This window comes from Musa acuminata, chromosome BXJ2-7 (genome assembly GCF_036884655.1).
Source record: "Musa acuminata AAA Group cultivar baxijiao chromosome BXJ2-7, Cavendish_Baxijiao_AAA, whole genome shotgun sequence".
In the NCBI taxonomy this organism is placed as follows: domain Eukaryota; kingdom Viridiplantae; phylum Streptophyta; class Magnoliopsida; order Zingiberales; family Musaceae; genus Musa; species Musa acuminata.
In genome coordinates, this window is record NC_088344.1 from 9,184,689 (window position 1) to 9,200,766 (window position 16,078).

General features: G+C 37.9%; 3 protein-coding genes across 4 annotated transcripts; 1 reads left to right on the forward strand and 2 right to left on the reverse strand.

The window, feature by feature from the left end:
• Positions 1-652: 652 nt before the first annotated feature.
• Positions 653-12,565, forward strand: LOC103991470 (alanine--tRNA ligase, chloroplastic/mitochondrial). Of its 2 annotated transcripts, none has more exons than XM_009410949.3 (13): positions 653-810; positions 2,876-2,995; positions 3,113-3,321; positions 4,990-5,168; positions 6,010-6,088; positions 7,284-7,418; positions 7,524-7,673; positions 8,441-8,551; positions 8,635-9,552; positions 9,871-10,143; positions 10,718-10,927; positions 11,784-11,938; positions 12,014-12,565. In XM_009410949.3, the coding sequence occupies exons 1-13, from the start codon at positions 693-695 to the stop codon at positions 12,348-12,350; spliced, it is 2,994 nt and encodes a 997-aa protein (XP_009409224.2). In that variant the 5' UTR covers positions 653-692; the 3' UTR covers positions 12,351-12,565. The 2 variants fall into 2 exon arrangements, with proteins under 2 accessions (XP_009409224.2, XP_064973068.1); XM_065116996.1 differs by having other exon boundaries at positions 12,043-12,181.
• A 776-nt stretch (positions 12,566-13,341) lies between these two features.
• LOC135617085 (uncharacterized) lies at positions 13,342-16,078 on the reverse strand. The gene is made up of 4 exons (XM_065116997.1): positions 15,021-16,078; positions 14,683-14,924; positions 14,525-14,591; positions 13,342-14,388 (listed from the first exon to the last, which is right to left on the reverse strand). The coding sequence occupies exons 2-4, from the start codon at positions 14,746-14,748 to the stop codon at positions 13,538-13,540; spliced, it is 984 nt and encodes a 327-aa protein (XP_064973069.1). The 5' UTR covers positions 14,749-14,924; positions 15,021-16,078; the 3' UTR covers positions 13,342-13,537.
• LOC103991839 (probable transcription repressor OFP9) lies at positions 15,514-16,077 on the reverse strand. Its single transcript, XM_009411381.2, has one exon. The coding sequence runs from the start codon at positions 16,075-16,077 to the stop codon at positions 15,514-15,516; it is 564 nt and encodes a 187-aa protein (XP_009409656.2).

The following is a 16,078-nucleotide window of genomic DNA, read 5'->3' on the forward strand; positions in this document are numbered from 1 at the left end:
AGAAGCGACCCAATCGGCCCACCGTCGCCGCTGCTGTGGCAAATCATCCTCGCAGGGGCCCAAACAATTTGATGCTAAACATCACAGGTCTTCATTATTTATTTTATCCCAAATTTTATCTTCGAAAAATTACTTGGGTGGTAAAGATTTTCAACGTCCAACAAGTCATATGAATTCCCCATTAAGAATCAAAGTATAAAAATTATTCCTTTATAAAATTATATTTATACACACAAGTTAGGATTTTTCTCACCATTATTAAGGTTTATTTCAAAAAAAATTCCTTCAACGAAAAAGTCAGAACTCTTGTCAATTTTGTCAATTTCGCAACACGAGTTGTCCATCAAATTTGACCTGATTCTCAATCTTGATCATGCCAGAGAGACATGATTCATGCAAACAAGATTTGTTTTGTGCTTCAATTCAAGTCTACTAAACTCTCTTCTGTCAAAAAATCGATGGCATTTGATGGTCGTGAGGCAAGAGACACTGCGTTGACTCGGACGGAATTCAGCACTACGATTGATCGTGCGGAAAGTCCAACGACACAGCATACAACATTCTATCCAACGGTTAGAATCACACTTTCGTTCACACCCTTACAATTCGACGCGGATAAGCACACGAGAAGATAAAATACGCAACCGAACGCAGGGTCGCGAGGAACGACAGGCACACACACCAGAGGTCCGATGGGGGGACTGCAGCTGGTGGAGTCTCCGATAGCCCTCCGTCTTGTCTCCGCCGCTTCCCGGCCGCGCCGTCGCCTCTCCCTGGCGACCTTTGGCCATGGCCTCCGCCCCTTTCGCGGTAACACCTTGCGTCTCTCTCCTCGAGAATCAAAGCTTCCTGCTAACTGTTTTCTCCTCGAAAGGTCATGCATTTTGTGGCTAATGAAGTTCTGATTAACAATTGAGGCGTGGCAATATTTGGTAGCAGTCCTTGTTTTGGCTTAAGTTTTCTTTGAGATTGGGAGTGGGAAGAACGAGGCGCTGCAGTATGTAGGAATAGGAGCAGTTCGATTTCATATGCTTTTCTCATTTAGAGACAGTATTATTGTCTGTCTATTTAGGCTCCAAGAAAGGTGGCAACAGTGATACGGAAAAAAGGTTCAATTGGTCGTGAACCAGTTTTGGTGGTCTGTAATATATGTGGTGAAGTTGCAACCCGATAGGAAGCGTATGTGTAACTTAATGTCAAAATTTTGGCCTGACAGACATTACTATAAGCTTGCTCTAATGGAAAAAATTGTTTTTGTTGTTTCTCAATGCTATCATTAACTCTGTAGATTTTTCCTCTTTTTGCAAAGGGCAATTTAGTATCCACATGAATCTTTTTTTATCCACATGAATATTATATATCATTTTTTGCAAAGGGCAAATTAGTTACTATTCAGACATATTTGTAATACACATTGTAGCTCAGGTAACTGGATTTTTTTTCAACTACAGTGTTATCTTACGAGTTTGCAAAGAATGATGGATTAAGTTAGCATAGTTTGCATGAGAAACAAGGTTTTCTTGGCACCACGGTGCAACATAATTAAAGGCACATCCGAGACTCAAAAATGGAGGCTCATAGGCTTCACTAAGATGCATACTTTTTGAAGTTTTTAAAAATGCTCAGAGCCTAGAAGGCTTACCTCTACAGTGACCTTGTTTGATGAGTTTTAGATTTATTATGAATTGTAAGTTCAAGGTTGATGCAAGCATCTATTAAGATTTATTTCTAACAGAAGGCTTTCTCAACCAAATCTGTTTTTCATGGTCGGATCAATGCCCTGATCCTTTATCCTCTTTTTTGAGTGCTGATGTTATGAGCACTGGTTGTATTAGGATTATTTCTTAATATAAGTTTTTGTCTTTGGAAAAAAATATATATATATTTCTAAGAAGGGAAAAAAAGATTCTGTTCTTTAAGAAAACCAAAAGAATCAACCAATTGAGAGGTATTTTTTCCTTTATTGGAAGGGAAAAAGAGATAAAAAAAAGTTCTGATTTCACATTCTTACATTCTACAGTTGACTTACAGTGTATCCTTTGGTTTCAAAACAAGGTGTCTCTTGCCTTCTAACTCTCCTCCTTTTCCACTTATGTTGGCCACTGCTGTGGTGCTAGGGTGGGGGTCCTCTCTTCTCATTCTGCTTGTGTTATCCTCCCCTCTTGTTATATGATCATGGGGTAGATTGTTTCTAACATATCATGTTGTATGATACCTTGTTGATTTCATTGCTGATATCAATTTGTTGAAGATCTTTGCTAAGTTATATGATGCAAGTTTAGTTAAATTAAAGACTTCTTTCTTATCTATGAGGCTCGAGCCTTTACTAGTGTGACCAAAGGGAAGCCTTGGGTATCAACCGAAGGCTCGGATTAGGACATGGGGTCATGTAGTCTAACATTTCCTTCCTCACATAGAGGGTCTATTACTAAGTTACTCTAAATTGACTTAGGAGAAGATGAAGACATAGAGGGGGAGTCCCATTGCTATCATGTTTGTACTTGGTAGTTTGATAGGGCTGGCTAACTAGCTTGGTCACCAAGCAAGCGTGGCTAGCTGTTGACGGGGTCTCTGTCTGTATCTTCATTTACCATACCCAAATGGGGTCGATTAGGGAACTCTAAATCTTAATAGGAGTTATGGATACATCTAGGAAGGGTATGAACCTATAAACAAAGAGTCTTCTAGACTTTTAAGGTATAATTTACTAAAAAAGAGAGTACCTTAAATGATATTTTGAAATCTAGAATTATTTTATATCTCTCTATATATAACAACTATAGTTTACCCCAAGAGTACTTTTACATTCTGTTCACCTTTCTATTCAGTTCTAGTAAATGTGCATAAATCATTACAATATTGTATTTGGTTTTAGGTTGCAACGGCATGATATGTGTCAGCAATGCTAGGCAAACTCATGTTGAAGGATCTTCAACCTATCTTTACAAGCTGACATCGCCAAAGAAAGTAAAGTTTTCAACAAGAAGCACATCAGGTTTTCTCTATTGTTTGGTGTTTTGTTTAAAGCCATCTCTCATTGTTAGAGATGTGAATTCTGATCTCTGGCCTCCGATGATATATATGTTTCTTTTTTATTCACATATCGATTCAGCTTCAGTCCAACCTATGACTCAAGACATCACAGAAGATATGCATAAGGACTACCCTATTAGTGGGGATGAAATACGTACTCGTTTCCTTAATTTTTATGCTTCAAGAGGTCACAAGATACTCCCAAGTGCATCTCTTGTACCAGATGACCCTACAGTTTTGCTTACTATTGCTGGCATGCTGCAGTTTAAGCCTATATTTCTTGGCAAGGTACAACTACTTAAAAGAGTTCCTTTTTATTAGGTTGTGGAAAAAATAATATTTTCTTTGTTAGGAAAAGAATGCTAAGCTGCTTTAACTATTATTTCAGCATTGTGCTTGAATCAGGCTTATAAATAAGTGATATAGTTTAGTAGGCTTTTCACTTGAGCATGGTTCTGACAATAATTAAACACATTCAAATACTGTAAATTACATCTTGTCATATTGTATGTAATATATACTCCAGTTGAAGAAAGTAACATATGGACTGGTAAAGTACAATTTTGGAAGGTTATGGCTTTATATATTGACCCTCTCTAGAGTCTGTATTGATGGTAACATTGTGCAGTGGGTCATGCCATTTGTTTTCTTTTACTTACCTGCATATTGGTTGAAAAAAGGTTAGAAAGAAGTCCAAAAATTTGCACATAGTTTGAAAACCATAAGATAATTTTCCAGTAATTTGTGTTTCTCGATATCATCAATGGCTATGTAGTAAGATGGTTAATATGGTGAGATGATTAATGTCATTCATTATGCAGCATATATAAAAAAGAGATTTCTAAAGTTCTAACATGGAGGATTGCACCGAGGTTGCACTGGGGCATCATCAATTTGCAGTAATTATGAATGATTTAATGAAATGTATAAAGAATGAGGTTTATGTATGACTAATACTTAATCCATGATTAAAGTACGAATAAACCTGTAAATGTTAGTTATGGAGTTGAACTGACTATGAAAGAAAGAAAAGAAGGTAGAATACATCTATATATTCAAGAAATACTAGAAATATGAGCTTGCATTACTTGGACAAATTTAGTATCTGAAGATTAAATAGGACATTTCGAGCAGCAAAATTGTGCTCACTTTGTCTCTTGATAGCCAAGTAACCCATATATTAGAAGACAAATATCATAGGATATTAACAGAATAGGCATGCTGATTGTTGGCACTTAGGATATGCATTTACTTTGAAGATTAGTGTTAGTGGTGCCACAGATATTGAGAGGGACAACTTTTGCTGCTGAAAAAGATTGAATAAAATGATGACTTCGCACAAGGTTTGCATGTTCAGTTGAGGATATGATGCAAAAATTTTATTACGATCAATAGGAGTTGGAACATATAACAAACAACATATATGTGGTGCATGTTGGGGGTATCAGATGGGGGAACTGGAGACTAAAAGAACTTAGATAAAAGCAACATCTCTGTAAAAAGGAGTTGGAGCCTTGTCAGAAATGGTCTTATTTCCCTGACACCAAATAATTTGGACTTTTACTTTGACGCCATAGTTCAGAGTTGTGGAGTTTCAGTTGTTTGGGTAAAGCTGTAAAATATTTCAATACTTCAACCAACAAGACTTAGTAGAAAGATACATGGAAATCCATTTGTCTAATGGTATCCTAGAGAGATTTAGTTTTAATGGGATCCTTTTGTTTTATATGATAGCTAAGTGCTAGAATGACCCAGATGAATACATGATAAACTGTTTCTTAATATTTGTTATTTGATTGTATATGGTTTTTCCCTATATGTTTCTAGATTTTTTATTTTATATATTATTGTATATGCTTATTTCTTCTATATATTTCTAGTTTTTTTTTCTTCTATGAGATTGTATATTGTTTTCTCTTCTTATTTCCTGAAGAAAATGCTAATTTTATCATGTAGGAACCCCGAAGTGTGCCATGTGCTACGACATCTCAACGGTGCATAAGAACAAATGATGTTGAAAATGTGGGTAAAACAACTCGACATCATACTTTCTTTGAGATGCTTGGAAACTTCAGCTTTGGTGATTATTTCAAGAAGGAAGCAATCGTATGGGCATGGGAACTTACAACCAAGGAGTATGCATAATTTTCTTTCCCAAAGGGCCATGAACTCTATATTGGTAAATTGGAGCTGTTATATTGAACCTATCTACTCCACTAGCTAGAGACATTACATTAATCCTCACTTTTACTCTTCTAACATTTTGAACGTGCTAAAGATTTAAATATAATAAATAAAAGTTAGCTTGCCAAATCAAACTTATATTTTATTTTAATTAGTGTTTAATACATTTTAAAACATTATATAGTTTATATTAGTGTTTAACAAATAACCATATGTTGACATATCTAGATGAGCTACATATCATATTGTGTTTTGGAGTATCCAGTACATGTTGGAAACTATCTGACAAATATCAGACATGGCAAGCATTTTAATTTTTAAAGTCTTTGTTCTTCATAGTTAACTATTTTCTTCGAATAAACCAAACGGTTACATCGAAGAAATTTTAGATTTGCTATTAAAATGTAATTCTGTTATCACATCTTTCACATTTGCCTATTCTACGTCTCATGAGTTAGAAGGTCAATGGAAACTATAATTGTTGTTTCACTTTCACATGAGATGTACGCTTGGGTACAATCTATAATTGTTGTTTTAATAATTACAGAAACTTTGTGCACATTGCACAAAGGTCAATGGAAAAATAGGCCTCTATGTAGTCATATCTAGTGAAAGCTTATGTACTTAATAGCTTGAGGTTAGTATTTTATGTCTCTTTACCAAATGTGGCTGTTACAGGTTATCTAGCTTTTTTGATATTTCAGTTAAATAAGTTCAAAGAGCTTCAGTAAGCATCTATATAGAACTTTTCTTAGTTGTCAGTTTTCACTCTTTTTATATTGTTTCTTATAGGTATAAATTGCCTCCTGAAAGATTGTGGATTAGTGTTTTCAAGGATGATGATGAAGCTTTCTCTATATGGCATGATGAAGTAAGATACTTGATGTACTAATTCTATGTCAGTGGTCAGTTTTGTTTCTTGATGGTATGGCACTTTGGCACCAGATAAGCTCTGATTTTCTTTCTTTTTTAACTAATCACAAGACATAACATACTAACATACACTTGAAAATGTAAAAACCCTTTTTTGCTTTGTGGTGATTAACATATATCTTGGATTTAATGTCATGTTCATATATTGAATTAGAGCTGTCATCTGAACAGATCAATTTGCTGAAATTTTAGTCAAATACAACAGCATGAATCATCATAAATATTTCATAGCAATAAGTGAATGGGACACTGGTGACTTAGACAATTATTAATTGTCTATATCCTTGATTTTAAATGTTTATTTGCTGATTCTGAAAAGAAGTATGGTTAAAAATATAGTATCTCTTGCAAAATTTGATTTCATGAGGGGAAATGAGTTATAAGGCATGTCTGCAGGTATTCTGAATTGATTTGTTAAGGGCTAAGTTTAAAGGTCAGATAGGCTTTAGATAATGCCTATGGCGTAGCCATATGAATAGGATTACATTAATGGAAAGCTTGCCAAAGAAAAAGTAGAAATAATGGATACAACCCATATGTCTGCTAGTCAGTCATATGCTCCTATTTGGTGCATTCTGTGCTTTTCTTTGCATAGAAGTCCTTCTAGACCTTGTGTTTACATTAGACTAATTTTTTTAATGAAAAAGATGTGATTTTAACATGAGATATAACTTATCTTTGATGTGGATTCACAATGGTATGAAACGGAAATGTAAACAATTGAAAAAGAGAAATTATCATGAAAACCACTTATTTGATGGATAGATTCTATGTTCTCCTAGCTTTACTGGATTTTTTGTTACAGAGATAGAGGTAAGAAATAAAGTAAATTACTTTAATTTTAAATTATGATTTTTTTTATACCTTCAATATATGTATTTTTCTAATTTTATCCACACTGTTTTATATTGTATTCTAGCATTTTTTTTAAGGATTCTGAACTTCAGCACCAATCATTCGAAGGTCTCTTTGTTTTATAGTCTGTAAACTGGTATTAATAAGTCTGTAGTTGATGCCATTTACTAAGTTTCTAGTCGTATCATATACATCATTACTCATATTAGACATAATTTTAGTAAATTATTAATAGAATAACTATTTTTTAACCATTTATTTGTTATTTTATTTTCTAGGTTGGTGTACCTAAGGAACACATCAAGAGACTGGGTGAGGATGACAACTTTTGGACCAGTGGTATCACAGGACCTTGTGGCCCTTGCTCTGAGATTTACTTTGATTTTCATCCTGATAGGGGTTCTGAAAGTGCTGTATGTATTTTCAAAATTGACATTCAAGAATTTGCTGATTTATTTTCCAGATTTGTTTTCTTACTCTCCAAAATATTGGTGTCATTTATATATAATTATTTCCAGGATCTGGGTGATGATAGCAGATTTATTGAGTTCTACAATCTAGTATTTATGCAATACAACAAGAAGGATGATGGTTCCCTTGAGCCCTTAAAGCAAAAGAACATAGACACGGGCATGGGACTTGAGCGTATGGCTCGAATTCTTCAGCAGGTAATGTCACACCGCATTAGTTTTCCTGAAAAATGTCATAATGATAAAGGGTTCTTCTCTATGGCCAGAATGCTTGCCTGAGAACAGTGTAACTTTTCAGCCTGTGGAAGGAATAACATAAACTCTCTTGTGAGTTTGCTGTCTATCATCGAAGCAGTGGATCAATTATTTGGACAGTGTTTGTATAGGTCAAAAAATAAGAAACTAATGAAAATAATATAATTATGTAGGAAGAAAGGACAAAATACAAGAAGATTGGTGTGTTTTAATGTGCAATCAGGAAATTCTAAGGATATTTCCAATTGACTTGCTGATTCATGGAACATTATGAGAAGATCATGCATTGAAGTGCCATTATGTATGACACATGGTCTGCAATATGCTAGCGAGTAGGCAGGCTGCAGGTCCATAAACGAGATGACTCTTGGCTCTATCAGTGCCTCTCTGCTTACATGCCTGGCACTAACTGTCGTATGCAAGTACAGTACTTTCAGCACTTTACTATATAACCCAGAAGTAAACTCAAGTTCAACTTCCTTGCAAGAATCATAAATAGGCATATAATGACACTGATTTTTTTTTTTGTCATCATCTTACTGTTACAGACTAAGCAAGAACTTTAATGCCTAAAAGATTTTTTTCTCACTAATTTAAGTTTATTACTCATGAAATAATAACCAGTAATTTTTCTCATGTGCTATTGAATTTTTATTAAAAAATACTTATTCTATTTTTTATTACTGCATAATTCAGTTAAGACTTTGCAGGTTCCAAACAACTATGAAACAGATCTCATTTTCCCAATCATACAGAAGGCAGCAAATTTGGCAATGATTTCATACGCTAAAGCAGATGATGCTACAAAGACCAACCTTAAAGTATTCACTTGTTTGCTATTTTATAATTCCTTCACATTTTTGGTATCTATAATCCATCTTTACATCTTTTATTTTCATTCCAGATTGTTGGTGATCATATGCGTGCAGTTGTTTATCTTATTTCAGATGCAGTTCTACCATCAAATATTGGGAGAGGTTATGTTGTCCGGAGGCTTATAAGGAGAGTTGTTAGAATAGGTAGATTGCTGGGTATAAAGGGTGCTGGTGAGGGGAATCCAGATGGAGCTTTTTTGCCAGGACTTGCCAAGACGGTGATAGAACTTAGTAACCAAATTGACCCAGATGTCACAGGAAGGATGCCTCATATTCTTGAAGAGCTTAAGAGGGAAGAGCTGCGCTTTGTGCAGACTCTGGAGAGAGGAGAAAAGCTATTGGATCAGTTTCTTGCTAGTGCTTTATTAAATGCTAACACAAATGGTGACAGACCTTGTCTGGCTGGAAAAGATGTGTTTCTTTTGTATGACACGTATGGATTCCCAGTGGAGATAACGGCTGAAGTTGCTGAAGAACGTGGAGTTAGTCTAGATATGAATGGTTTTCACATTGAAATGGAAAACCAACGGCGACAATCTCAAGCTGCTCATAGTACAGTGAAACTCTCAGTTGGGAATGAAGTAGAGCTTGCTGAGAGTGTTCCTGATACTGAATTTTTAGGATATGACATGCTTTCTGCTAATGCTATCATAAAGGGCCTTTTAAAAAATGGTGAACCTGTAACTGAAGTTGCTGAAGGTAGTGATGTAGAAATCATGTTGGACAGGACACCATTTTATGCAGAATCAGGTGGTCAAATTGGAGATAATGGCTTTCTGCGCTGTAAAGGAGTTGAAGATAGCAAAGATACAGTCGTGGTGGTCAAAGATGTCCACAAATCACTTGGAAATATCTTTGTTCATAAGGGCACAATCAAAGAGGGTAAAATAGAGGTTGGCTTAGAAGTGAATGCTATAGTTGATCCAAGACTAAGGCAGAGGGCTAAAGTAAGAATTCTGCTTTTTATAAACTTTTTTGGCATATCTAGTTTTCTCTGTTTGAAGTTACCATAAATTGGTGTAGTGAATTTTCTTACTGGCAAGATCAGTTCCTGACCCCTCAAATGGTTCTTTGGTCCCTATCAAAATATTTTTCTTCATCAAACTTCATAAACATTCTAATTCACCGATTGATGGGTTTGGACATCCTAATGGAGCAGCAAAACTGCCATGTTTACATCAAATTTTATATTGATGTCTACTTATATTTTCTGTTACTTTAACAATAATAGATTGTAAATCTTATATCTGCATCCAATTTTCCAGGTCCACCATACTGCAACTCATCTATTGCAAGCTGCTCTTAAGAATGTTATTGGTCAGGAAACATCACAAGCAGGTTCATTGGTAGCTTTTGATCGACTTCGATTTGACTTCAACTTCCACAGACCACTCTTTGAACATGAGTTAATGAAAATTGAAGAACTAATAAATCAGTGGATCGGCGATTCAACACTACTTCAAACAAAAGTGATGCCTTTGTTAGATGCCAAGAAAGCAGGTGCAATTGCCATGTTTGGGGAAAAATATGGAGAGCAGGTTTGATTCTTCAGAAGTTTGAAACATCTAGAATTTCAATTTTGTCACTGTTTGTACGCGTCAAAGCAATAAATGCTATAAAAAAATTGAAAGCATTCATTTAAGTTGCTTCCATGAATTATCTTATTAATACATTGCAATATTTTGATAGATAAACTCCTAAATCTATTGCCAATATATAGTAATTGTACAAGTTCTACTAATTGGCAACAAAGGATATATATCAACAATTTTCCCTTTTCAGTCTTTGTGGTGTGTGTGTGTTCAGCCATATCGTTGTCTGTGTCATGGTCTTTGGCCAAGTTATGTTCGGGCAGATGTTTTCTCTATTTCTTATTTTTCTTCTTGGGCTTAATATATTATTGATTTTGTTGCTTCAGTTATGATTGCTAGTCTGCTTTTCCTTATATTTCACTGTGGAAAATCTTTGTTGGGTATAAAGCAAGATTTAATTCATTTTCCTATGATTGACTGTCGCCAGTGATTTTTCTTCTATTTAAAATGCTTTGCTAGTTGTAATTTCCCTGTATTTATGTCTGTAAAGATCTCTTATCTTGTCATTGGTATTTCACAGGTCAGAGTTGTTGAGGTGCCTGGCGTGTCGATGGAGCTCTGTGGTGGGACACATGTCAGCAATACTTCAGAGATTCGTGGTTTCAAAATAATCTCTGAACAGGGTATTGCATCTGGAATCAGGCGTATTGAAGCTGTTGCGGGTGAAGCTTTCATTGAATATGTCACCGCTAGAGACAACAGCATGAGACATTTATGCTCAGTACTCAAAGTATGCAGTCCTCCCCATTTTTTTTCATGTGCTAACTAGTTTTTGCTTAATTTTTCTATTTTATTTGGACTATCTGAAAATTTTCTGTTATAATCATTCTGGAAAAGGATGATTCACAAGATATGTCATATCCTTTATAGGCTTCATTTATCATGAATTGAATTATCTCCATGTCTTGGGAATCCCAAAACTTTCCTGTTGCATCGCATGTCATCTTGAGTTCCACCAGCAACTGACATCATGATTTGTTAAAGAAGATTCTTCCCTGGATTTTCCTTTAGTGGAACCCAGTGCTAATTTTCAGAAGTTAGTATCTGGTGATGATAATTGTCCTCAAGAATCTAGGTCTTCCGTGAGAATTCCATAAGTTTCACAATGGTAAACCAATTTTGTCGAGAAAAGCTGCAATGGGAAGGATCATGTTATGGATTTATTTTACATCAAGCTTTCAAATTTTGGTTTTTTACTGGTTTTGGCCCTTTCCAGACCAATATTATAGTGGGATGCCATGCAATATACCAACTCATATCATTAGGTATCACTGAAAAAATAATTAAAAACTAAATATAGACGTACCAAGCTATATGGTCCAGTACCAAAAAGGCTTGTTCTCTAACCATTATCTGTTCTTAATATTGTAACACCGAATAGTTGAAATAAGAAGCAGCAGCATCTACAATGTAGCAACTATCACATTGATCTTTTTAGTTAAGAGCTTATTGGGTATAGGTTTTTCATCATCTACAAGGTGCCTTCCATGTTGGTTTCTACAGTTTCTTATGGCTTTCATAATTTAGTAGAAGATTTTGTTCTTTGGTTCATCTATGACATGCTGACATGATGTCACTTTCATAAGGTAAAAGCAGAGGATGTAACTGGGCGAGTGGAGAACATACTGGAGGAGCTAAGAATAGCAAGGAATGAAGTTTCCGCACTACGCACTAGAGTGGCGATACTAAAAGCAACAGCTCTTGTGAACAAAGCATTTATTGTGGGAACCACCAACATTAGGTACTTACTAACATTCATCATTTTTCCATATATTTGTGCTTGATCTGATAAACTGCACAAAACATTGTCTTACAGAGTGGTGGTTGAATCTATGGACGACACAGATGCTGATTCCCTAAGGAATGCTGCTGAGTATCTTGTTGATTCTTTGCAAGATCCTGCAGCAGTCGTTTTGGGTTCATGCCCAGGGGATGGGAAAGTAAGTTTAGTTGCTGCATTTACTCCCTCAGTTGTCAAAATGGGGATCCAGGCAGGGAAATTCATCGGAGGTATAGCGAAGCTGTGTGGCGGAGGTGGTGGCGGCAAGCCCAATTTTGCTCAAGCAGGCGGAAGGAAGCCCGAGAACCTATCGAATGCACTGGAGAAGGCTCAAGTTGAACTTATTGCAGCTTTGGATGGAAAAACAAGTTGATTGTGGTGTTAAATCCCTTGGTTTTATATCAATTTATATTGTAGGAAGACTAGAAACAGTTATCGATGTATATGATAGATGCCTAGCGGTGGCTTGCTTCAACAGATGAATTATTTTGGCTTCCAATGTAAGTTTGCCATACAGTTATATAGTGCCACAACTGGGTGAGGAATCAACAAACTTCATGAATGAATGAATTAGCTCGTTTCAATCAACTTTCTTATTCTCAAATGTTTGTAGACATTAGTTTGATAAGGTTTTTGTAGTTTCTTTGTTTTGGGACTGTTGAAACTAGCACTATAACCATGGATCTTGTCGGACTGACTGTGGGTGTTAGATTATACCAACAGGATTTAAAACTGCGAATTAACGCAATCATGTTGCTGGTAATTTATCGGAGATGACTGCATGATTGATGATAGAATTACTATTGTTGAAGATGAGTTGCCTTCTAACCTCAGATACTTGACTACCTGTGGCATAATCTCTGCAACTGTAAAACAAATTACTAATGGATGCACAAGTTACACAAATAATTTTCATGTGAAGATTGCCTGACAATGACAAAACGTTAAAGTGGCACAGCATATATGACCAAGAAAATAGCATTACACAATGTGTTGAGGCACATATGCTTCAGTTAGCATAACCTGAATACTTACTTGACGATAACCAATCAAAATAAGAACGTAAGAAACAGTAGACTTTTGAAAACAAGATCAAACAAAAGTGTAAAGATAGGAAAGACTTACATCAATGATACAAAAACTACATAAATTACAACTTAGCGTAATTCCCATACAAGGTTTATCACAATCTGAAGCTCGCATTTCCGGTAAACAATTTCTCGACAAGAACTAGAACTCAAAACGTGTTTGATACAGTGAATTGAACATACAAGATGAAACCAAGAAAAGTATAAACAACAAAAGTAAATTTGAGCCACATCCAAAAGTATAAACGAGCAACAAAGATCCACAACAACGAGACATGCAACACTTGCCCTTTATAAATAGAATTCATAGACAGACTCAATATTCCAAACACCACACTAAAAATCCTTATATGTATTCACAATTATTTCTTTCGGCAAGCTATAAACTTTCTGTAATAATCTGACACCAATCATTTCGATAGAAAGGTAGAACTTAAAATTCGCCCTGCCTATTCTATGTTTTGAACTCATACTACACAAACGGGACAACCGGAATTATAGACGTTGTGTTCCTGCCATATTCGACTCCACCACTCGACATATAGTCATACTGCTTCCTGCATCCGGGGCAACGGCCATCTGCTTCCAAGATCTTCTTGTGGCAGAAGAGGCAAAGTCGGAATCCGCAGGAACAGGGAAGGAAGCTCGAGTCTGTCAGATCCAGGTCCTCGTAGCAGATAGGACAGCGGGACGGCAAGGAAAGGATGCTACTTTGCCGGGAAACCAAATGGTCTCGTTCTGCATTCCATGGGAAGATGCACTTTTTAGAGATACTAGGCAGGCTCTGAGGACGAGATGTGTCGTCTGGCCTCCAAGCTCTTTGTGTGCTCCGGACAGGCTTCAGCTTCATGGTGCTCCCTCCAAGAGGGGCCTCACCTAGGATGCCAGACGAGGCAGCTGGCACGATGTAGGTAACTACTGGATCAGGATGATGACAATGATGACGGTCGTCCCTCCCAACGTCTTCAGACAAGGCATCGGCGACTGCTTCCCAATCATCAAGGACACCGTTTCGTTCCCCTCCTCCTTCAGGATGCTCTTCCCTTTCGCCATCAGTAAAGCTTCTCGACGTGGAATTCACGCTGCTGCTTCTGCTGCTTACACTATTGCTAGGAGAGTTATTTCTTTTATGATGATTCCCCATCACAGGGTTGTGGGTTGGGGAGTCCAACCCGTTGCGTTCATGCAAGGGCATATCATCTCGTTCATCTTCACCTGCCTTCGTCTTCGAGTCGATCTTGCCCGTCGGAGCCCGGAGTGGATGGAGCAGATGTATAGACGTGGCCAATCTTGTGACCTTGCAATCATCCTTACCACCATTAACTAAAAAAAAAAAAAATCAAGCCTTTTTTTATGGTAGAAAGAAAAATCACACGTAAAAATCACATCTTTAATCAGTTCCCCAAGAATGAATATAAACACAGAAGAGCAGAGCGAAAAAAGAAAGATAAGAATGGACCTTGGGAGAGCCATTGCTCACGACGGGCGTCGAGTTTGCATTGCTTAAGCTTCGCCGATCGATTCCCCTAAAAACAAAAAACGATTCCAGTCCATTAGTGCCAACGACTAATTAATACCAATCATTCGATTTGCATAAAAAGAGGATCGCTCGCGCACCCTCCTCTTCTTGCCGGAGACCATCGACGGAACCGCACCAACGTTGGCCATCGAATCGTAGCCCATCGATTCCCCTTCTTTGCGATCCTCTCTTCTCCTCTCCTCTCACCTTTTTTTATGCTGTGCTGGAAAGAAAACCCCAAAGCGACCGAATCGGATGGTCAAGAAATGTGTAGTTTGCCCTCGCGTGGTTTCGCCCCTCCCTCTCTTGCAGCCGACACGGAGACAACTCCGTCTCCCGTCTTCTCAATATATAGGCAAAATGCGATGTTGCTGGAATAATTTCCGAATCAAAATTAATAATCCGAATAATGCGGGGCGAGGATGGCGGGACGCACCGGCTAATCTTGGCAAGGTAGTTATAAAGCCGTTAAATAAGGCGGTAAAGGCATCTCGATTCACACGATCCCGTCCGTCCAATTCTTATTGATTGGATCGACATCGGATCATAGCCAACCCAATTGGGGACGGCACCTCGAGGGGCCCAGCACCGGTTGCTCCGAGTGTCGTGGCGTTGACAAGCTGAGGAAACGGTGTTCTGCTTCGGACATGGCCGGGAAACACGCGGGCATGCAGCGACTTCCTCGTCACGTACAGGCCGGCCGGGTCTTTTGGTTGAGAGACACAGGAATTGATCCGGTCTACATGTGCTTGGCTCGTTCGAACCCACATCAGTAATTCTCACATAGACGAAGCTACTACCATGGTGATGATGATGCCGAGAAAAGAAACGGATGCCGCTACTATCGGCGGTCTTCGACACGCATTACAGCTACTTGAAAAGGATTAAATTGAACGATAGCTACAAGATTCTTTACAGTTACTCGTGCTCTAGTACTCCCTACTACAGTGAAAGAGTGTGCAGCACACCTCGTGGAAGGCTTCAAGAATAACCTGGCGATGCTCTGGGGAGTTCACTGACATGTAGCAGTTCAAGAGGCTCCGCAGCTCTCTTGGCTCCTCCATCCTCTTGGACTTGATGACCTCCTGTATGGACATCTTGAAATCTCCCTTGGGGTCATAAGACCTCTTATCCATGGCTATCAAGACGACGCAGCCACCGCTACTTCTTTCGCCAACCATATGCCTTCTTCTGCGAGGAGGCTCCCACTGGTTGATCATCTGCTGCAGTCTCGCCTGCACCATGCCATGCGCGAGGTTGGACAAGGAGTGGAGTTGCTCGGAGTCGTCGGAGGTGTTGACGCCCTCGGAGGAGGAAGAGGAGACGCTGAGCCGGCAGGAGCTGCAGCACAAGCCGGACCCGCACCGCTGCGAGTGCCTGCTCTTCTTGGTCGCTGAGGGATGCCTGTGCTTCGTCTTCCCCATGAAAACCTTCATCCTTCTTCCTTTTCCCAGGGCCACCCTGCTGGGATAGACTGTACATGGATACCCCATA